Consider the following 24,133-nt stretch of genomic DNA (forward strand, 5'->3'; position numbering starts at 1 on the left):
AGACAACTCAAGTCTGGTACATGGTAAGTAAAGTGTTTTGATTTGTTATCAGTTGTACACAACTGTAAGTTAACAGCACAAAGAATATCGAACATAAGAGAAATACTTAAAAGAAAGACGACCAAAGAGTATCTGCAAAATGCATGACCAATACAACAAATCAGAAGGGTGTGGTGTCTAGAAGGTTGAGCGTGAACTCATGACTTTTGCCTTCTCTTTTCCAGTTTCTCTTTTCTACCACAGAAAAGTTCTCTGAGAAACAGTGTGTGGTAAAGAATCTGGGCTTATATTTTGAACAGAAGAACCCTAAATAAATGGAATTTTTCTCTTCCAATTTTTTTTTTTTAATTTTTTTTTTCACCGTTTATTTATTTTTGGGACAGAGAGAGACAGAGCATGAACGGGGGAGGGGCAGAGAGAGAGGGAGACACAGAATCGGAAACAGGCTCCAGGCTCTGAGCCATCAGCCCAGAGCCCGACGCGGGGCTCGAACTCACGGACCGCGAGATCGTGACCTGGCTGAAGTTGGATGCTTAACCGACTGCGCCACCCAGGCGCCCCTTCCAATTTTTATTTAAATTCTAGTTGGTTAACATACAGGGCAATACTGGTTTTGGGAGTAGAATTCAGCAATCCATCACTTATCATACAACAACCACATCACAACAAGTGCCCTCCTTAGTACAGACCCTCCCTTCCCCACCTCCCTCTGTCAAGCCTGTTTGTTCTCTAAGAGTCTGAACTGAGTTTTTCAAGGATCACAACAAAATCATACCCTCGACCTTTATTCATAGTCTTCATTTGTAAAAATGAGGGTACTCTCTCTCCCCATTAGGTTCTGAAAAATCAAGAAGGGTAAGAACCGAGACGTCACTGGATTGGGCAAGCAGAAGGTTTATTGTTAACTTTCATCGATTTGATTTAATCATAAGTTCCTTACCTACTTTTACAATTTATGGTTTTTTCACTGCAACTGAAGGTGTGGTTCACACACCAACAGCATCAGCATTACTTGGGAATTTGTGAGAAACGCACAGTCTCAAGCACCTCCCCAGACCTACACTCTCAGATCACCAAGTAATTCCCATGCACAGTAATAGCTGAGAAGCACTGTTTGGAATAAAGGAACTGAGGGAAAATAATTAACTTGAAAGACCTGTGGGTTGTACCTCATAGGCATCCTTGATATAAGGAAAAGCCATGCCAACTTGAGGATTAGTTCTTCCGGCATAAGCATATCGAACCACGGCCACCATGTCTAATTCATCCAAAGCATGAATCAGGGAGGAAAGTGCCACTGCTGCTGCCTAGGGAGAAAGACACTGCGTTAACCAAGCCAACGTGTGTGTACTTTCCCAGCGGAACTCAATCCAGCTGACCCTTGAACATGTGGGCAGGAATGCACAAGTCCACTTATACGCTGACTTTTTTTTAATGTTTATTTTTGAGACAGAGAGAGAGAGAGACATAGCACAAGCAGGGGAGGGGCAGAGAGAGAGGGAGACACAGAATCGGAAGCAGGCTCCAGGCTCTGAGCTATTGGCACAGAGCTCTACGTGGGGTCTGAACCCACGAACTGTGAGATCATGACCTGAGATGAAGTTGAACGTTCAACCGACTGAGCCACCCAGGCGTCCCTGCACAGATTTTTATAGCATAGTACTGTAAATGCATTTTCTTTTCCTTATGATTTTCCTAATAACATTTTCTTTTCCCTAGCTCACTTCACTATAACACACCATATAATACACATAGCATATAAAATACATATTAACTGCTGTTATTGGTAAGATTTTCGGTAGACAGTAGGCTATTAGTAGTTAAGTTTTCAGGGAGTCAAAAGTTACACTGGATTTTTGACTGCATGGGGTACCAGCACCCTAACTCTCCACTCCTCTCCAGTGTCCAAAGTTCAACTGTACTTGGAAGATTGCTATCCACTTAAGAAAAAGAAATTCCTGGGGCATCTGGGTGGCTCAGTAGGTTGAGCGTCCAACTTTGGCTCAGGTCATGATCTTGCGGTTTGTAACTTTGAGCCCCGCGTCGGGCTCTGTACTAAAGCTCAGAGCCTAGAGCCTGGAGCCTGCTTTGGATTCTGTGTCTCCTTCTCTCTCTCTCTGCCCCTCCCCCATTCATGTTCCATCTCTCTCTGTCTCAAAAAAATAAATAAACATAAAAAAAAAAAAAGAGGGGTGCCTGGATGGCTCAGTCAGTTAAGCATCTGACTTCAGCTCAGGTCATGATCTCGAGGTTTGTGAGTTCGAGCGCCGCGTCAGGCTCTCGGCTGATGGCTCAGAGCCTGGAGCCTGCTTCGGATTCTGTCTCTCCCTCTCTCTCTGCCCCTCCCCCGCTCATGCTCTGTCTGTCTCTCTCTGTCAAAGATAAATACCCATTAAAAACAATTAAAAAAAAAAAGAAAGAAAGAAAGAAAGTCCTTTTGTCTTTATACATTGTTTCCACCATGCTTACAACCTATATTATTAGCTGGCAGACAGCACACCTTTATTAGCAATGATACTAAAAATGAAATTATTTGTTGGCAGTTACAGATTATCCAATTCAGCAAACTTCTGAGCTCTAACGTTGTAACGTTTTTATTTAGAATTTGAGTTTTGATTAAGTTTTGCGCTTATAAAAATTTACTCTGGGACCCTATAGCTGATAACTAGATCAAACATATAGACTGAACAGAAAACATACGGAGTATTTTTAGTGTTTCTAAAGCCTGAGTAGGAATTACTATTATTATAATTTGGAACTGATAATATGATAGAAAACATTAACCTCTTTTTTCTGCATCTTCTTCATGCCAGAAATTTAAAAGGTTCTATTCACTCTTCTCAGTTGTTACCAGAATGAACATATTTAAAATAGTGGTCCTAGAACACCATTTGTGCCTGGCTCACATTGCTTTTGAGTCTCTTCAAGATATATTGATCATGTATTGATTTATCCTTAATTTTTTTTCATAGTTTGGTCAGATAAATTCAGATGTATATAATGGAATACCTTTTCTTGACTGAACTACGCTACGATGTCCACAGGAATATGCAGTAAAGAAAAATAAAGAACTATACTAGGTCTAAAAAAAAAAGACTGTTATCCACTTTATTACTATTTCAGATTTTTAAATTTAATTTTATTTTTTTCAAGAGAGAGGAAGAGAGTGGGGAAAGGGGGAAAGGAAGAGGGAGGGGGAGGGGAGACAGGGAGGAAGGGGGAGGGGGAGGGAAAGGGAGGGAGCGGGGGAGAGAGAGAGAGAGAGAGAAAGAGAGAGAGCGTGAGCCAGTTTCAAGCAGGCTCAAGCAGGCTCCATGCCCAGCACAACCCTGGGATCATGACCTGAGACGAAATCAAGAGTCCGACGCTTAACTTGACTGAGCCACCCAGGTGCCCCCAGATTTTTTTAAGCGCCCCTGTACCCACTTCAAGGCCACACTGTACACATCTGATTTGGTCAGACATATTGTAACCTCTTCTGAAACTTCACTTCATTATGTGGATCCTCTCTTATTGTATCTTATCTTCATCTTCCTTCTTCTCTGAATTCATACCCTTATCCTCCAAATAAACTCCCCTCTCAGCCTTCCTAAACAAAATATTTCTTTTTCTCCCCCTCTCTCCATAAATTACTATCTAGATCGTTCCCTTCACCTCTAAATGTCATGAAATAATAGTCTTGGTGTTTTTGCTGCTTACAACACAATTATTCTTCCATCTAATCCAGCTACTGACCTCACCTTCCTTACTGAAATTATTCTCCAAAGTCACCCATGACCTTCTAATTGTCAATCCTTTGTTCCCATTCTTTTTGACCTTTCAGGAGCACTTAACCATCCCCTTTTCTCTGTACTTTCTCCTTCTTTGGCTTCAGAAACAATACTCTTCTCTGTGGGTCATCCCTCCCCTAACTCTTCAGTTCTTCCACTAATCGTGAAATTCTTCTGTTCTTGGCTTCTCTCTCCTTCTCTCACTCTGAAACTCTACTGGGGGATTATTTTATCCAGCCCCATGAGTTGATGAATCAGAATCTGTATATTCAGCTTTAAAACTGAATCCAGACTTTAAAATCCAGGATTCTATTGCCTACTAGCCGGTAGATAGCTCCTACGGTTAGACCACAGGTATTGCAAACTGTTCATGACCAACAATGAACTACTATCTTTCCCCCATTCTCCTCCAGTGCTCCCTACTTCACGAGCTCCATCTCCCAATCAACCAAACGAGAAGACTCAAAGTTTTTAGTAATACCACCTGACTCATCTCTCACCTTCACATGTTCAGCAAACTCAGCCAATTCTACTTCTGCACTGTCTCTCAAATCTATCTTCTTTTTCATCGCTGCCTCTCCAGTTCAGAGCTGATCATGTCAGTCCCTTCCCTAAGAATCTCCAAAGGTCCCACTCCTCTAGCCTCGGGGGTCTGTCCATTACTCCTGGACTAGCCTTGCACTTTCCATCCTCTGTGGCTTTCTGTTCTTATAGTTTCCTCCTAGCTAGAATGTCCTCTCCACATCTGTCTCCTGAGCTCCTAATCGATTTTCACGGCCCAGTAACGTGACACCCTCTCCATTTTAGATTTGCTTCACTCTCCCTCTCCATAACTCCCAAACACATTGTCTGTACTTTTCTCAATGTTAAAGTTAACCTTTATCAAAGTTAGCTATGTAGATTTTCATTTCCTCCACTAAAAACCTGTAACCTCAATACCTTTTCATCAAAATCCTCTATAGGTTTCGCGACAGATTCATTACCTTTTTAGTTCAATTCAAGGAGTATTTACTTAGTGCCTACTCTTTGCTACACAATGTCTTAGGTCCTGTAAAAAAAACAAGGATGAGTCCCTGATCTCACTGAGCTAATACATTCTTTACTAACAGGAAGTGACATACGTACCAAATACAGAACTTGTATAGTCTAGTAAGTCCCAATAGACCAATAAACACAATGGGAGTCTGAGGAAGAGATTACTTCTAATTTATTTGCAAATTTCTATCTGGGTGTCTTTGACAGAACCAACTGGGATATTGAAGGAAGGATGGGGTCAGGGATGACTGTGACATTGTAAACACAATGCTACACCTGTGGGAAACTCAACAAAAGCTCCATTTCCTTCTCTTCCTCCTCCCTTTCTCCTCCACACACAGTACAAATCACGTACAAGTGTAGATTCTCCATACACAAAAATAATTATATGTTCATGACCAGAGAAAACATATTTTTAAAAGGAATTATTCACGGAATCATAGACTATTTGAGTTGGAAAACAACAGCATTCATCTAGTTTAACAACCCACATGCTGACAAAACTCCCTCCCCAAAATATGGCTGGTGGAAATAAAGACTCTGCTGGGAAACATTCAGGAATGGAGATCCAACCATCTCACAAGAAACCAATCCACTTGGAGGTAGTAATCCTTGTTGACAAAGTAATTCTTCATTTTGAACAAAACCACCACTTGTTGGCAGGAAACCTAGTTTATTTTCCATTCCACATAACAACCCTCTAATGCATGGAAGAAGGCTCTCATGTCTGTCATCCCTCCTACTTCCCTACCCACCTATGGAAGTTTTTTCCATACAACCTTTTATTGGAAGTCATCATGACATAATTGTATGTCCCTTCCTCCTCTGCTTATGTCAGAAGCTCCAATTAGTTAATACTCTTCTTTGACTAGGACATCAAGAACTTACACCACAGAGTGGCCCTTTGCCATTAGAAAAGGATTTTTTTTTTTCCTTTCAGTGACTCAAAGTAACCCAAGGATACGGGGTCTGTGTGAGGTTGGACTGGAATTATACATGACACAAGGCTGCCCTCAGCTAGCAAGTCAAGATAATCACGTAGGCCGTACCACAAAGCTGTTGTCAATAGTCTTCACTGCATACTGGCAATCACATGAAGTGATCAGAATTTTGTCTGTGTGAAGGGATGCTCAGTTGGAGTTAAAATTCAGAAGTTAAAAATGCTGTTAAGCTATGACAACAATATATACTAGACACACATAATTCCCAAGAGGATCTGATTCAGGAAAAACCCATAAACTTGGATTCTCAAGTAAACCAGAACTGACATACGCCTACTGTGCTCTAATGACAAACCCATTCAGTGCTGATGGGAAGGCAAGCAATTCTCCTAACTGAACTGTTCTGAGAATGGCATGCCTACTCACTAGGTCAACAGCCAGGTAACCCTCAGAAGCGAGGAGGACGCAGAAAAGGGCCCAAGAGGCTAGAGCAAGTACTTACACCACTGCCCTCCCCATACCCCAAACAAGCCTTCTACATCCAGATGACTAACATCAAATGCAAATACTTCTGGAACTCCAATACCTGTTTAAGTAGCCTTAAATGGACACTAGACTGCAATATTCCAGTCAAGGTCACACCTCCAAATGACACGTTCCAACCTGGAGGCTGAGTAGAAACCATTTACAGAGAGGGCAGAGGTGACAGTAGGATGCAAGAGTCATGAGTTGTTAGCCAGGCACAGACCAGCTTGAAAACAGAATCTCTTGGAGAGGTGGGAAAAGAGCACAGAGAAAGAGCAAAGGGTGCACAGATGAATTTCTCAGAGAGGGAGGTGGTCCAGTGAATCAGGAAAGCTCAGCTCCAGAATGCTAAAGCCAGAGCTAAATGTCCAGTGTATATGACAATGAAAATGGCAACCTGACCCCAAGCCTCCTGAACATCTGACCATGAGACTCCCACACCTAAATGCATTTGTTCAAATGTTTTTGTTCTTAATACTCACCTGGTCTTCAACTGAAGGACTATGTTCTCAGGACTTGTGCTCATGCTATGACAAATTCATTTATCACGTCTCCATTTTCAGAGTTAAAGGTCAGTGAACTTTCCCACTGCTGTTGCAAGAATTAACGTCATTTTAAACCACAAATAGCCCCACACAACTCACTTAAAATGACAATTCAATTCTGTGGCACTACCTCAAAGGCTTACTGTCAACTTACCTCATCATCTTTTGCTGCAAAGACCTTTAGGACTTGATTTCCCACAAAATATCTTCTGTGGACCTACAAGAATTAAGTAAGGAAAACAACTGGTTTTGATCCAAAGTAAGTAACACGTATAGCCATAATGCCACAGTTATTAAGAAATTCTATTCTAAGTGCTCTTAGTAAAAAACATTCACAGGGGCTAGAACAAACTTATTGCTTGAGGTCCAATTCAACACAATAAATATGTGAATTCTAAGCATATGTCAAACACTGTTCTGAGCACTGTGAACACAGTACTGATCAGGATGTAGTCTTGTCTGAAGGAGCTCAGACAAATGTGAAATTAACTGCAATGCAGTGCTATGCTCCAGCACTACACAAGCACAAGAATACAGTATTATAACTCAGGGCCACAAAGGCACATGAACGGAGCATCTAACTTGGTCATGAAGGGTCAGAGCAGGCTTCTGCAAATGGTGACACTGAGGTCAGGACTTAAAGGATGCGCAGGAACTCAGAGAAAAATCTAGCACAAGCATCTTGGGCAGGGATACTAGTGTGAATAAGTCTGGAATGACATAAAAATGTAACACATTTGAGGAACTGCCTCTGTAGGGCAGTGCCCCGGTGCACTTTCACCTCAAGGAGAGAGGTGAAAGATTACATTAGCAAGATTAGGAAAGATCAAAGAAGTATCTTATTTGCAGAGTTAAGTGGTTTAGACTTCATCCCAAGAACAATGATGAGGCACCTGATAAACTGCAAAGAGACCAGAGTGAAGAACTAGAGAGGCAGGAGCTGCACTGGGAAGGGAAACTAGTGAAACCAAAAATAAGTACTGCATGTCCTTTTGTCCCCCTTTAAGTTCAATTACTTCTCTGGCAGAGTATCAGATGGGTCAAAGCAGCTGTACCAATACCTGATTAGGAAACAAATACTGAAGAGTGCCTACTATCATAACCAACCACTTGTATCTACTGACCAAGATCAGTTTCTCTCTCCTCTATGTAATCTCGAGCCTGGAGCTTATCTGTAAGAACGTGCCCTGTGCCATACAAGGCAGTGCTTCTCAAATGTTCTTCTGCCCTCCTACCTCTGAAGCCAGGAACCTGAACGCTTTTACAATAACAGCAGCTCGAGAAGATGGAGTCTCAAAGGTGTGAGGGTTTTGCCCACAGAATTCAAACACCCTCCATCTCCGCTTCTAGTCTCCATTTGAAAACCATTATTTAAAGAAATAAAGGAATAATCCTATCTTAAAACTAAAAAGTTTGCTACGTTCATATAGATTTGCCCTCCTATTAGAATCTGTAATAGGGGCGCCTGGGTGGCTTAGTTGGTTAAGCATCCAACTCTCGTTTTTGGCTCAGTTCATGATCTCATGGTTCATGAGTTCAAGCCCCATGTAGGGCTCTGTGCTGACAACATGGAGCCTGCTTAGGAGTCTCTCCTTCTGTCCCTCTCTGCCCCTTCCCTGCTTGCTCACTCTCTTTCTCTCAAAGTAAATAAATAAATTAAAAAAAAAAAATGTGTAATGCTTCTTGATTAAAGAACAGTTAATGATATCTTTTCCTAAGGCACTTAAATGACTTCTCAAAGGACAACCAGACATGTGGGGGAAGTTCTCATTAAATTCTTACCCATTAAAGGGGCGCCTGGGTGGCTCAGTCAGTTGAGCGAACGACTTCGGCTCAGATCACGATCTCGCGGTCCGTGAGTTCGGGCCCCGCGTCGGGCTCTGTGCTGACAGCTCAGAGCCTGGAGCCTGTTTCAGATTCTGTGCCTCCCTCTCTCTGACCCTCCCCCGTTCATGCTCTGTCTCTCTCTGTCTCAAAAATAAATAAACGTTAAAAAAAATATATTTTTTGTAAATAAAAAAAAATTCTTACCCATTATATAGATACCCAGAACACTGACAATGTGGGGGAAGATAAATTGAAAATTTAAGAGAACAGTAATTTGCAGGGCACCTGGGTGGCTCAGTCAGTTAAGTACCCAACTCTTGATTTTGGCTCAGGTCATGATCTCCAGGTTGTGAGATTGAGCCCTGCATCAGGCTCTGCACTGATAGCAAGGAGCCTGCTTGGGATTCTCTCTCTCTCTCCCTCACTCTCTGCCTCTCCCCTACTCTCTCAAAATAAATAAATAAACTTAAAAAAAAAAAAAGAGAGAAGAGTTAATTTGCAGCTTCACAATTGCAAAGAAAAAAAAAGAACACCAAAAAATGCCAAGGCCAAAAACCTATTTTATATAATTAAAATGTTCACTTCAATTCAACGTTTATTTATTTTTGGGACAGAGAGAGACAGAGCATGAATGGGGGAGGGGCAGAGAGAGAGGGAGACACAGAATCGGCAACAGGCTCCAGGCTCTGAGCCATCAGCGCAGAGCCTGACGCGGGGCTCGAACTCACAGACCGCGAGATCGTGACCTGGCTGAAGTCGGACGCTTAACCGAGTGCGCCACCCAGGCGCCCCAAAATGTTCAATTCAATCAGAAACATTAGTTTCCCTTATGTTAAGGGAATATGGAAAAATACGTGATCTTATTAAAAATAATTATTAGTCAGTTAAAAGGTACATACTTAGTTGCTATGGAAAACACCTTGTTCTTTTTTTTTTTTAATGTTTTAATGTTTATTATTTATTTTTGAGAGACAGACACAGAGCATGAACAAGGGAGAGGCAGAGAGAGAGGGAGACACAGAATCTGAAGCAGGCTCTGAGCTGTCAGCACAGAGCCCGATGTGGGGCTTGAACTCACGAACTGTGAGATCATGACCTTAGCTGAAGTCAGATGCTTAACCAACTGAGCTACTCAGGTGCCCCAAAACATCTTGCTCTTAAGAGAGTGTGTATGCATTTGTTAAGATAATAGATGAAAGCAGGGATGAAAAATATTCAAAAAATCAGCTTGTCCATCTGGTGGTGGTCAGATTACGACTGACTAATGACATAGGCTCTGAAGTCAGAGAGACCTCATTCAAAACCAGTTTCTACCACCTTCCAGCTGTGACCTTGGGCCAATTACATACTCAATTTTCAAATGTATAAAATATATTATCCTGACACCTATCTAGGAGGGTTGTACTAAGAATTAAATGGGAATTTACATAAAATACATAGTATATTGAATGCAATATTATAACCACTCAAATAAATGGTGGCTATTATGATTATCTTCAATGTACCATTTGAGATTGTACTTAAGATAGAAATAATTTAGGGCTTAAAAACAACACAAGTTTGATTTAGAGGACATGCCATGACTTAAAATTTTAAGGTAGTAAGTCTTTTAAAATGGAAAAATGTACTTTTTGTTTAGCCCACTCTTTTTCACTTTGTCATTTAACTAAATATGCCTCCCAGTCCCACCCTGGCCCAGGTGACTTCAATTCCTTGGGTCATGAATATCGGGTTGGTGTTCTGGATAGGTCTTTTCTAGCTACCTAGAATCAGGCAGACCCACTTCCCAACAAGCCAGTTTTTACACACAGATCTGAAGGAAGGTTCCACTTCATGGAAAGACTTCGAGGCACTGCCATTAACAACCATAAATTTTAAGCTTGTAGAGCCCCCAAAGTGAATGCTTTTATTTTTAAGAAATGCATATTTAGTGTAATTTGTTAGAGAATTGTTCGTTAGAAACTCTCAACTTCCAAAAGGTATTTATTTTCACCATGAAAATCTTATCAACTTTCAGTAAGTACTCCCAATTTTCAACTTATGAAGTTTAAAAACGTATCCAACAGTTCGGGTATATCATGAAAAACATCTCCCCACCTTGCTGAATTATTCTAACACTCAGGGACTCAGAGTATTCAGAGACTCTATCCCAGGGCAACATGAAAAAGCTCAAATCCAGTACACTGGGTAATATTTATTTCCATTACAATCCTCACTTGAGTTTTTTGGTTTTTTTGTTGTTTTTTTTTTAATTTTTAATGTTTATTTTTGAGAGACAGAGACATGGCACGAGTGGGGGAGGGGCAGAGAGAGAGAGAGAGGGAGATACAGAATCTGAAGTAGGTTCCAGGCTCTGAGCTGTCTGCACAGAGCCCGACGTGGGGCTCGAACTCACGAGCTGTGAGATATGACCTGAGCCGAAGTCGGACACTCAGCCGACTGAGCCACCCAGGCGCCCCTCACTTGAGTTTTTCTAGAACCAACAAGCATCGTTTTATCCCCACAGAGCCTAAAAGGCACACTGTAAGACACACTTCTTCATTTTCTCTGGTTGCCGACCTTAAGAACATTTAAGCTAAGAAATCCAGGAACCTTTAAAAACCCTTTCTAGGACAGTATATGCTATCCCATGGCCCTCAGTGGATTACTGCATTTCCCCCTGTGTGTTCTGAGTATCTCTGCACCATGGTCTAAAGAACATATGACTGAAGGACGGATTTCAGACCCTACACCTCTTTGCTGGATGTTGACAAGGGCGACTGGCATAAAGCAATGATACGTTAAGAGGCCCGGGGTCATCCAAAACCCGAGTAGACCTTCACTGCTCTAAAATACTCTATTATAAGCAGTTTAGAGAAAGCAACACAATAGCAAAGAACTATGATGATTCTTTAAAGCTACTGTGAGCTATGATCCACAGCAAAGCTAAGAAGTGACTTTTAATGGAACCTACTCTGATTCATCAGAAGATTTCTCAACTTTTCTACATCTTGGTTCCTCTACTCAAAAATTGAAGATAGTTAACACTAATCCCCAGACTACATTGCAAAAACCTAAAAGTGAAATGAATACACATTGTAAATAAAAGGACCAACCAAAAGCAAACCATCTCAAACAATAGTAAGAAAAACGTTCATCTACTTTGTTTACAGTGAGTAGGATAAGTACTATACCTGAGAAGATCTACAAAATCCCAAAACAGAGAAGCACTTCCCCTCTGATTTATATTTCATTTGTTCTTCATCCACTTTAGAGAAAGGAACTATATCACTTCCATAGCGGAACCCTGGAGAACAAGAGAAGAGCATCTGTTAAGCATATGGGGCCTCATTTTCTACAAGCTGAAATTAGCCTGACGCACACATTAGCAATACAAGCATGCTCCAGATCAAGCCTCCCTATACTGTTCCCAGGAATCAAATCACTGCCCCTTGTGACCAGTGGGGGAAAGCAGCAGCAGATACACAAACACCATATATGATACAGAGACGATTAAAATCTAATTACATTCTTTAAGCACCATCTTCTGCAATCTAGTTACCTTAATGATTATCCAGCCCAGAAGAATGTAGCAAATGTAATGTACTAGTTATCCTCCAAAGATAAACTATGGTTGACTAAAGTACAAGTATGATTTGTAAACATAATAACAAGAACACATTTATTCGGAAACCTAGAGACCTGAAGAGAAAAATGCCCAAAGGAAATTTTCAGAATAAAATGTTCTCAAAAATGCATGCTGGAGACATACAAATACCTAATAGAAGAAGCCAAAATTCTTCTATTTAGGAACATTCAATTGATAAGTTGGCTATTTCTCTGTATTTAAATTTACTTCATTTCTGGGATTATATTATTTTTTTCTTTTTAATTACTTTAGTTATTCATACAAATATAGGCTCTCGGTTTCTTAAAAATAACTCCTATGCTGTTCCAGGGCCTCTGTTCTAGGGAAGGTCATGCCCTTTCAACATACAGTCTCCTATGTTTGGGAGACAGAAGGATCATCAAAATGAAAGGATTCTGGCCTTGGGTAAATGGAAAGAAAAGCACATGTATCTTTACTCCAAGAAACAAATTTGTGTGTTTGGGGTAGATTCTATGATCCTGTGTTTATCTGTTCCTGTCAATCTGCTGATGCCATGCATTTAATGAAAAAGAAACACACTTGTGTTTTCATATATGTCTTTAAAAAAGCTGGTGATGAAAACAAAAATCCCAACAAAAAATTATCAAGGGAATGTATGGCACATGATTAAGAGTGGTGTCTAAGCCAAATGTTTTTCATAACCCTTTTCTGTCATCAGACATCTTCTTACTTGAATTTTTTAACTTGAAAAGTCTAATTAAAACTGCCTTGTATTTTCTGGTTCATTTACTGAAAGAGCAAGTCAGTATATAAATTTTGTACATGGTAAGACATATAGAATAGACTGCATCATGTAACCATGTTCCTTTGCACGCATACGTATGCTAGTACCTCTGTCTACACATTAGGGGTCGAAAGGGGAGGGCAAGAAAAGGAAGTACGTGGTAACCACACAAAGGTACGAGACAAAAGCTTCACTGCGCTCTCTGCACTCAAACAATGCTTAACCCTTCCCTCTCCATTGCTCTGCCAATACATTTCCTTTTTGCCTAAACAGAGCTGGTGTTTTTGCTGCATCCAAAAGAACCGGTGCTTGTCTCTGTCATATTAATCTTCCTAACACACAGCCTCAGTGACACTCTGTGCCTCAAAACTATAAATGGCCCCAGGTTGATTTCAAAATGAAGCATCAACTAGTCCGCCTGTCATTCAAAAAGCCCTTCCTAATTCAGAAGAGTACATAGAAACAGACTCTGAAGTAGGACAGTCCTGGGTTCAGATTCTGCTAGTGGCTAGCTGCATGACTTTGAATACGTTAATGAATGTCTTTCAGCCTCAATTCTTTCATCTGTAAAATGGCATTAACAAGAGCAGGATGCCCGCTTCATTAGGCTGTTGTGGTGATTAAAAGAGAAAATTCAGTGCTCGCTTCGGCAGCACATATACTAAAAGAGAAAATTCAGGCTATTAGCTACCACTGCCAAGTACTAAACTGTGTATGCCCAACACATCAACCCTATTACTTGATATCACTGAGAAGCCCTCCACTTAACCATGCTTCCTTTTCAGTCATTATATGAGGATCATAAGATTAGCAAGTGAGGGGGCCATGATTCTAACTCGGGTCTGACTCCAAAACTCGAGTTCTTAACCACACCACAAAACTGAATTAGTAGGGACTGCAGGATCCTATAATTACATTTTCTACCCATAAGTAACCAGAAGAAAAGAATCACAATCTCCATCACCTTAACCACTCTCTCCCAACACACATATAAATATACACAAGCATATTAGTGCTTTGCAAATTAAAACTATCCTGGGCATCACAAAGCCTGGCAATTAATTTATCTAAAAATTCTAGTTTCTACCTTAACCTGTCATTTGGTATCTTGCCGTTTTAGCTCTTGAAAACTCAGACACTCTCAGCTAGTTCCTAAGCCCTCTGGATAGAGCTGCTGTCTAGACACGCCATACAGATCAAATGGATATAATGTATGAAGTACAACTTTAAACATCCAGCAAACATAAAGCCATATAATGAACACAAATGTTCCAGACCTCCTAAATTACCTTAAAGGAGAAAGCTGGCAAGATCCAGAATGCCTGAAACTGGCACTCAGAGGACTAATCACCATAGAAATAAAAAGTAAAATAAAACAACTTGCTTCAGTCACATTAATAGAAGTATTCTCCTAGCTAGTATGTTTCCAACTTTAAAATAAAACCAAGTAGGGGTGTCTGGGTGGCTCAGTTAAGCGTCCGACTTCGGCGTAGGTCATGATCTCACGGTTTGTGAGTTCAAGCCCCATGTCAGACTCTCTGCTGTCCGTGCAGAGCCCACTTCAGATCATCTGTCCCACCAGCTCAGCTCGCACGTGCACTCACTCTCTCTCTCTCAAAAATAAATAAACCTTTAAAAAAACTAAAAAATAAATAAATAAATAAATAAATAAATAAAACCAAGTATTAACTCCTGTCCCTTGAGGGCGTTTCAAACTCAGATGGAGTGCCCAGGTGCCTTCCTGGGAACGGTCCTGCCTAGGTCCCGACAGATGAGCTACATTTAGTTAGGACCTAGCATCTCACCGATCCCGCCGATAGTTGTGTCTCGAGTACTCAGAAAAATATCTCCAAAAAATAACAATGGAGATCCTCATCGGCCTCACATTGGCCTTCGAAAACCTCTTTTAGACACAAGTGAAAACTCTTGCTGGCGTACCTTGAATAGTGTCCTCTTTTGGAACCTCCGTTTCGTCGTCGTCCTGTAAGCAATAAACTGTTTCTTTTTGTATATCTTCTTTTTTTAGGGTTCTTGCATCCACGACTGTCCAAGACTTTTTAACTTTCTCCTGCATAATCTTATTTCCAAAAAGAAAAATAAAGGGAAAACAAAGAAAGCCAGGATTTTAATCAATAAAAAATGAAAATCAAACCTACTCTCTACAGGAAAAAAATTCAGAACAGTTACTCTAGCTAAACTGCTTTGCTCTTGCCTATTGTGGAAATTTTAAGTTTATTTCATAACTCTGTCTACGTTTCATTTTCCCCCCAAGGTAACTGCCAGATACCTATTAGTATTTGTATGTACATAAATACTTTTTATACAAAACCTGCAGGCTAATAAAATGGGACCATACAATTTGTTACTACAGTTTTCCAATAAAGAAGAAAGGGAGAGCCATATATCAGGAGCCAGAAATCAGTAAGGAAATCTGAAAAGGAAACTCGAAAAAAGAACAGGACGAGACTGCATTCTATTCTAGGCCTTGACGGCAGCTGAAACAAAGAAGTGCATCCAAGGTTTTCACAGGTGTAGCATGTGTTTTGGGATTAAGTCTTAGAATATACAAAAACATCTGAATATGTAAACATATGTTTTTGTATATTTTCTATACTTAAATCTTTTTATGTATTTAGTTTGTACATTTAAGAAAAAAAGGCAAGCAGAGTCACAGGAAAACATGGAGCACAGACTCATACTGAAACTGGAATCCCATCAAATAACTACCAAATGCACCTTATTTCTAAAAGCGTGCTCTTTTGTACAAACATGCATATATAACAAAAGGCAATTTCTGAGTAACAAGTCACTATGTTTTTTAAGATTTTAAGTAATGTCCACCTAACATGGGGCTTGAACTCACAACCCCAAGATCAAGAGTTGCATGCTCCACTGACTGAGCCAGACTGGTGCCCCGACAAATCAGTATTTTTTGATACGTCATGGATGCTGTTACTACCAGATCATTAATAACTGGATTGGGTGAGACTGAGTGTCCAAAACTCTGGACTACTTTAGTGTATATCTACAGTTCTGCTATGATACTACGGTGACATGACTTGATGTATTCCATTTTCTTTCCTTCAAAAAAAAAAAAAAAAAAGAAAGAAATGAAAAAGAGACAGGAGGGAATTAACCTGGATTATAGACAATTCTTAAACCTTCCTCTCCTAATATACCTTTTTACATAAAAGCTAAATAGAGATGGGAGGAACAAGGAGAGCAGTTAGAGAAGCAGTAATTATGGTACTGAATAAGCCACACATGAATTGTCAGTTCCTTAAATAAGCATATTTGCCTGCCTGGCACATTGCTTGAAAAAACATGTATGGGGGCACCTGGGTAGCTCAGTCGGTTGAGTGTCCAACTTTGGCTCAGGTCATGATCTCACCGTTCATTCAAACCCCGTGTTGGGCTCTGTGCCGACAGCTCGGAGCCTAGAGCCTGCTTTGGATTCTGTGTCTCCTCTTCTCTCTGCCCCTCCCTGCTCACACTACCTCTCTCAAAAATAAACAAACGTTAAAAAAATAAAATTTAAAAAATGTGAATGTATCACTCACCGCTTTGTAAGCCACAATTTTTATAGCCAAATTGGAGCCAATGGTCAGTGTGCAGAGCCAAGGGACGGAATACCTCTCAGTTTTCTTAAAGACACGCAGTTGTCTCAGACTCTCACTTCACCAAAAAAAAAAAAAAAAAAAAAAATTATATACACACACACACACCAAAAGCAACAATTTTAAAACATTAACTTGCACTGGATGATGCACTCAAGTTTTCTAGAATGAGAACGGAGTTGTCGTTGATGATAAGGAGGAACAGCAGGGGACAGCAGGAAAATGACAACCCCAAGTGAGGAGACAGCCAGAATACAACTGATTTGGCTTAGGAAGAAGTTGAATTACATTACTGACAGGTAAAAAAAGAGCATCTCTTTCTTCCCCTACTCAATCTTCTCTTTCAACTTGGCCAGTGGTTAACATTTTTTTCAGGACCAAGAATATTTTGAGGATATGATACAAGCACACCCATAAGAGTTTGCCCACAATTTAAAGGGTTCACCAACTCCCTGAAAACCATCACCCTGGGGATAAGAACCCCTGCTCCAGAATATCAAAGGGTAGGTACCATCCTTTAACATCACTGTTCATAACTCTATAATTTATTAGTTAATTCCAATCACCCTTAAATAAAAAGCAGATATATATGCACATAGTAGAGAGTATTAAATATTCTCCAGGGGATAAAGGAATTTAGTCCATATTTAGTCTTAAGGTAAAGCGGATAACTCTAGGCTTTTTATAGATGGGGATGGAGAATTGGGAAGTACCAACACAACGTAGAGTGCTACTTCATTTGAACAGAAGTCAAGATCAATTCTATTTTTATCTGGTCCCTAATCAAACACAGCAGAGAAGATTAGAGGAGATAAGTGGAATTTGTAGTATTCACTGAGAAAGGAATCAATGACCAAACACTCAAAGCACATAATACAGACTATGATCAATCCTCCTAGTACAGATGAAAAACAGATCTACAAAAAGGTAAAGAGAATTATCTAACATCATTCAGAGTTATGGACAAAAAGGTTTCAAGAGGCTCCAACTTTCAGAAATAGTCTATAATGAACAGTAGATATTCTACTTGCTGCCCTGTTTGCAAAGTTTATGACACTCCTTGGCTTTGGATTTGTTGGGGGATGAATGGGTCTGAACCAGGTCTAACCTGTCCATAGGACCTCACTAGTTTGAGTGACATTAAAATCACCATGAGGTCTGAATTCTGTCCCAGGGCAAGTTCTAAAGACTAGCATCTAATACATAACATCTGAGAACAAATGGAACATTTTTGCAGTAGATTTAAATCTCCCCAAGTAGAAGTCTAGATAAGAACAAGTCTAGCCCAGTGCTCTCCCGTACAACTTTCTGCAATGATAGAAATGTTCTATTTCTAACCATGCCAATCCAATAGGCTATTAAGCAAGCTCTTGGAAGGTGGCTAGTGTGACTGACTGAATTTTTAATTTTATTTAATTTTAATGAATTTAAATTTAAATAGCCACATGTGGATAACGGCTACTGTATCACACGGCAAAGTTCTGGTCCACATCTTCACAGAAGAGCCAACACCAAAGTAGCTTCAAACTGTGAGTGTCATCACATACACAGACAGTAATTTCCCTCCCTACCATGATACAGGAAAATAAACTTTTTTAACATTAATTTGTATTGGCTTACAATTTTTATTTATGATACCATGGTGAATATGTTAACTTAAGACATATTCTCGCATTAGAGCAAGCCATGTCCAAATTTGAAATAAACAACTTAGGAATATATATTTGCACATGCTACAGTAAGAACACACGTTATGGGGGCGCCTGGGTGGCTCAGTCGGTTGGGCGGCCGACTTCGGCTCAGGTCATGATCTCGCGGTCCGTGAGTTCGAGCCCCGCATCGGGCTCTGTGCTGACAGCTCAGATCCTGGAGCCTGTTTCAGATTCTGTGTCTCCCTCTCTCTGACCCTCCCCCATTCATGCTCTGTCTCTCTCTGTCTCAAAAATAAATAAACGTTAAAAAAATTAAAAAAAAAAAAAAAAAGAACACACGTTATGACAGGAAACGTCACTTTACAAGATTCCTCACTGATTCCTTTGCCAACCCCTTGGGAAACTATCATTCAATTTCTAAAATTCTATTACCTACAATATTTCAAGGGTGTCTATATTTAGAAAATCAATACGTACTGTTTGTCAATTATATTTCACAAGAAATATTTTAAAATTGTGATTGAGGAAAACAAATTAGAGCATATATACCCTTAACTACTCAAAAAACTTAAAGGGGATCAGGGATTGGTACACCATTTCGTCCATAAAAATCAGAATATTTCTTACAGAGTAACTGCTAATTCAAGAGTGGCTAATTAGGGAGCCCTCTGACCAAAAGAGAAATTTATATGGCTATGACTGAAAGTTAGAATCAATGTTTTCACTTCTTACCTGAAGGAATAAATTTCATCCAGCCCATCTTCACCTTCTAAAGACATCATCACCTTTTTCACCATCCGAATACCTTCTTTCTGCTGCTCAGTAATTCCTTTTAGAGGAAAGGAGGGTCCATGCTGGTCCAAGCAGGAGTTACCATCTCCTCTGTCCCCGGTTCCATCCTCCTTGCCAACAGGGAATGGCAAACTATCAGGAAAAGATCGGCAGTTGTTCATAAGACAAGCTCTGAAGCCAAATAATAAACTGGGTTCCCTTCCTGTGACTGTCACTCGCTGGCTTATGAGAAAATGGACATGCCACTCACCTGAGCTTTCAATCCCTCCTCTCTCAAATGGCACTTATCACCCTTAGTCAATATCCTATCAGTTTCGAGTGACCAAAGCCTTTTTGGTTTGGTTAAAAGAGTGGATGGGCGCCTGGGTGGCGCAGTCGGTTAAGCGTCCGACTTCAGCCAGGTCACGATCTCGCGGTCCGTGAGTTCGAGCCCCGCGTCGGGCTCTGGGCTGATGGCTCAGAGCCTGGAGCCTGTTTCCGATTCTGTGTCTCCCTCTCTCTCTGCCCCTCCCCTGTTCATGCTCTGTCTCTCTCTGTCCCAAAAATAAATAAACGTTAAAAAAAAAATTAAAAGAGTGGAATTTCTTGGTTTACATAGCCAAATAATTCAAAGTGCAGGGTGGCACGTGACCTTCGGATGACTGGACGCAGTCTCACATGCCTCAAGGACCACCCCAACCCTCTCACTGTCCATTTCATCTCCATGTGCCCCTGTGCTGGCTCCACTCTCTCACTGGCTCCCTCCACGTCACCCATGAGCTCTTTCAAGCACACACTGCTGGTTCTGCTACCAAAGAGGAATGGACTACGTGTTTAATGCTCGACTCTCAATTCAAAAAAGCCAGGGATCAGTGATAACCTGGGGACCAGATCTAGAAGTTGCTCGCTCTCATTCGAGCCAGGAGGTTAAAGTGCAGGAAGGACTGCTTCCTAGAAAAAGGCAGGTGATATTCTAGGCAGCCAAAAAAGAAGAAGAAGAAAAAATAAAATAAAATAAACACCTTTAATAATCCCTCAATGTTATTTTAAGGATTAAATGGCAGAATGCATATAATATACTTAATGTTATCTTTATTACCGTACATTTAGAATTCCCAGACAGACATCAGTGAATTGCTGGAAATAGGTAAAACCAATTCTTTCCCGTGTTTCATTCTGTTTGAAATGGACTAAAACTACTAGATGGGGTTACCAGTCATGGAGATATTCAATAATCAATATACAAATTGAAAAATCAACCAACCAAGCACATTTTATGATAATTCTCTACATGGTACTTCATAAATGTTTTCATGTAAACAACCTCATTTAATCCTACACATTAGGTGGATAAAAATTTCTACCTCCATTTCCTAAAAAGAAGCCAAAGCTGCATGGCAAAATCCGGCCAAGGCACAGCCAGTGAGTGATGTGCAGCGAGGACTCGGTCACCTGAGAGGGCAAGGCTCCTGCACCTGCAGTGTGTCACAGCACTGCCCCCAGAAACCCAAAGAGCAACCTTTTCAGTTCCCTCAACATCACCTACTGGTCAACTCTGTGTGGCTGGTTATTTTAAGGTGATTTCTTTACCATTTCATCTGCTATAACTAAAATAAAGCTTCCTGTTTAATTTTGTCGACGTATACCCAGCATGACAGATACGCACATCCTGCATGACCTATCAGATAAAGAGCTTCTACAGAGCAGGGCATGGGACACAGGGTTCACATCAGGCTGTGGCTGTTTCCATTAACAACCTAGAAGAGAGATGCAGCTCTTTCTGCCCACAGGTCCTGTCCTGTTGCTATAATAAAAACACCCTTTTGCACCAAAAAAACAAAACAAAAAAACAGACCTGGAAGATGGGAAAAGTGACATGAACATGAAGAGTCAGGAAGTTATCCTGGAAAAAGAAGTTACAGTAACAGTTCTTTCTACCCTGCTTTCGACCAGATATAAACTTTCTCAGTAGCCAACAGAACAAACTAAAAATGAGGTCCAAGGAATGAGCCTACTCAGAACACGGTGGTTCTTAGACCTGCTGGTATTCTGTTTACTCCAATTACAACAATCATCCACGGGATACACCAAACAATAAAACCAGAAACTCTACTTTGTATGCCAGAGATCTGTAGCCACAAGCACAAATACAAGAAAAAAACAGCCAAATAAGCAGGTAGTGGTAAGGCTACATTCCCTCTTCAACACGCTTTGCAGTATTACTCAGACAAAAAAGTAGCCTTTTCCAATGACATTGACAGAAGTGCAGGATGCTTCAACCCTGTAAAGGCATCCTGAAATTATGAACAGGGAACAGAAGCCAGGCAGAGCTTTTGAAGTACTTAGAAAGCCTCAATTCAATAAGACGAAAAGTGTCACTTAAAAAGCCCTTAATTTCTCTGAAGTACTATCTTAACAAGTATCAGTCTGATGGGTTATTCTGAACTATTTCTCTACAGTTCTACAGAAAGGAGCTGCCCCTCAGCAGTCTTAAGAGGTACATACATGCAAGAGAGGTTCTTAATTTCCAACGGCAGGCATTTCAAAGAAGCCGAAGGCTTACCATTCTGAGCTGGAGGCTTCCTGGTATAGCTCTCAGCCTGAAAAATGAGTGTACTCAGAAGACTGGTAAGTCAACATCCTATATTATCACTCTGCTTTCACCAAAAATAAAACAAGAAAAACAGGTTTCAAATGCAACAGGAAGGATTAGTGTGGTGAAAAAGAACTTTCTTGTTAGGGATTGAAGATAAAGAAAGTAAATGCCTGGGGAAGGAAGGGCTCTGCCTTGCAACAAATTATGAGATATTTTGTGAACATTTTTGCTCAGAATCTGCATACCCCATGCCTAAATACACACAAGCAAATTACATCTTATGTACGTGTGTGTATCCTTTAGATTTAAAAGTTAAAAAATAAGCATTCTACAGGTTTAAAATAATTCTCAGGTTGACATTCCTCTCTACCTTAAAAACATCTAATGCTCGCAAAACAGTACTCTGGAACTGCTGAAGAAAAGAAACCATCAATCTGGTAATTGTTTGGATAAAGTCTTCTATGTAAGCAAGAAATAAACTGAATATCCTCCAACGATTCCTGAATTCTTTGAGTCCAAGAAGCATGAACAAACCATCTACTACTGAGCTAAATTCTGTGTCACTGTGACTTTCATCCCCTTACCATTAAAACTCAGAGTTCCTGGAATTAAGGGTACTCAGTGAATGTTTGCTGAGGTCAGTCATCTAACATATTTCAACTGTGAGCGCAAACAGAAGACTCGCGGGAACCAAGAGCTTTAGAAAGGGGCCCCTACTCCCTGCGTTATGAGAGGACAGGATTGGTCTTCAGACATTATTCTCATGATCTTACAAGAACTGCAGGGAGATGCCAGATTTCTCCAAGTTATGGATTATAATATCCAGCTGATCTTGGCTGAATGGGCTGCTGAGGTCAGTGAACACTTCAATATGCCTCTTTCCAAACTTCTTTCCTCTAAAAGAGAAAGTTATCACAATAAGAAATCATTCTCCTGAATTATCGCTTACAAACTCAAATGCACTTGGTCACTGGACTTAGAGACAGGCTAAGAAATGAATCTCAATACAGTTAAGAAATGTGATTACATTCTAGAACCCCACATATCACTGATGCTCAGTTAAGTTCTACTAAACATATAGTCAGCCTGGTTACAATTCATATTTTTTAGCATCTTGGGAAAAATTTTTGAGCATTGTGGATATTAAATCCCTGATCTCCCAACTTTAAATATATGGTCACTGGGATTAGAAAGGATCCCTTGGGTGCCTGCGTGGCACAGTTGGTTGGACAGCTGACTTCAGCTCAGGTCATGATCTTGCGGTTCATGGGTTCGAGCCCCGCATTGGGCCCTGTGCTGAGAGCTCAGAGCCTGGAGCCTGCTTTGGATTCTTTGTCTCCCTCTCTCTCTGCTCCTCCCCTGCTTGTGCTCTGTGTCTGTCTCTCAAAAATAAATAAATGTTAAAATTTTTTTTTTTTTTTTTTTAAAAGAAAAGGATCCCTTTCCAGCCTCCACTTAGGCAGAGTACAAACAAGGAACTCTCCCAGTAACTACAACTTCGGTCTCCTGAGGGTTCACTTTCCAAACATGCTGGCCCAGTTCCACTCACAGGGCTACTGGCAGGATTTTACACAAAATGTACAGAGATTGAGAAATGAAAATACAAATTGAGGCCTGAGATTTTAGTACTAATGTTTTTCCTAACAGTCAAGGAATGGGTGGGTGTAAATAGATTCAAAGACCCATATTTTAAAGGCAAAATAATTAAATAATGAATCAGGTGGCTGGTCAGAGCTAGGCATTTTCTTTTTCTTTTTTTTTAATACTACAATTTTATTTTTTTTAATTTTTTTTTTTTAGTTATTTTAATTACAGTTAGTTAACATATGGTGCTATATTAGTTTCATACATTTAATTTCAGTCAGATTATGAACAATACCATATAGAAGTTTTTAAAGTTCCTGGTAATTAAGTCAAATAGGAAGGAAGTTGAAGTAAGCCAAACATGTATTTCTCCCAGAGAAATTCCCACAAACTATAGCCCTTGCTCTTTTTAAACTTAAAAAAGAGAGGCTGAACTGAACCATTGAATTCTATCAAATGGTTCTTTAGCCACACAAACATGCTGCTTGATTAGCAATGAATCACACATGTACAGAATACAGCAACACATACAATTTCTGCAGAATGACTCATTTCCACCTCTCTTCAATTGAAGACACTTACACAGTTTCTTGTTGAATCACATCCATGCACACAATGAGTGCATCCAGGACTCAGCTAGTTAAGGGCAGAAAATATCACTAAACAGTCCCTTTATCCCAAGATCATGCAACTTTTTTCCAGTGAAGTCCACAGTGCTTGAAACCGTGAACTCTGGGCTGACTCTGTGAGGATTTAAAAGCACTTGCCAGAGAGTGCTTTTTCCAACATTTATTTCACTAACATATAATCACATATGCTGTAATCACATATCACAGTATATATCCTGAAACATATAACCAGGAAAAATAAAATAAGCCCAAGGTAATCTAACACATT

The 24,133-nt window shown here is 40.3% G+C and overlaps 1 protein-coding gene across 1 annotated transcript in view; it reads right to left on the bottom strand.

Annotated features, from left to right (window-relative positions):
* The window catches only part of XRCC5 (X-ray repair cross complementing 5), a 92,167-nt gene that overhangs the window by 59,696 nt on the left and 8,338 nt on the right, over positions 1-24,133 (bottom strand). The window contains exons 4-11 of the mRNA XM_047870728.1: positions 23,819-23,867; positions 22,426-22,548; positions 19,018-19,209; positions 16,577-16,691; positions 14,955-15,093; positions 11,817-11,929; positions 6,971-7,033; positions 1,170-1,307 (exon numbers count right to left, since the gene is read on the bottom strand). Of these exons, the coding sequence (XP_047726684.1) occupies positions 1,170-1,307; positions 6,971-7,033; positions 11,817-11,929; positions 14,955-15,093; positions 16,577-16,691; positions 19,018-19,209; positions 22,426-22,548; positions 23,819-23,867 (932 nt within the window). The remainder of the gene's footprint in view (positions 1-1,169; positions 1,308-6,970; positions 7,034-11,816; positions 11,930-14,954; positions 15,094-16,576; positions 16,692-19,017; positions 19,210-22,425; positions 22,549-23,818; positions 23,868-24,133) is intronic.

The sequence above is a fragment of the Prionailurus viverrinus genome, chromosome C1 (genome assembly GCF_022837055.1).
Source record: "Prionailurus viverrinus isolate Anna chromosome C1, UM_Priviv_1.0, whole genome shotgun sequence".
Lineage (NCBI taxonomy): Eukaryota > Metazoa > Chordata > Mammalia > Carnivora > Felidae > Prionailurus > Prionailurus viverrinus.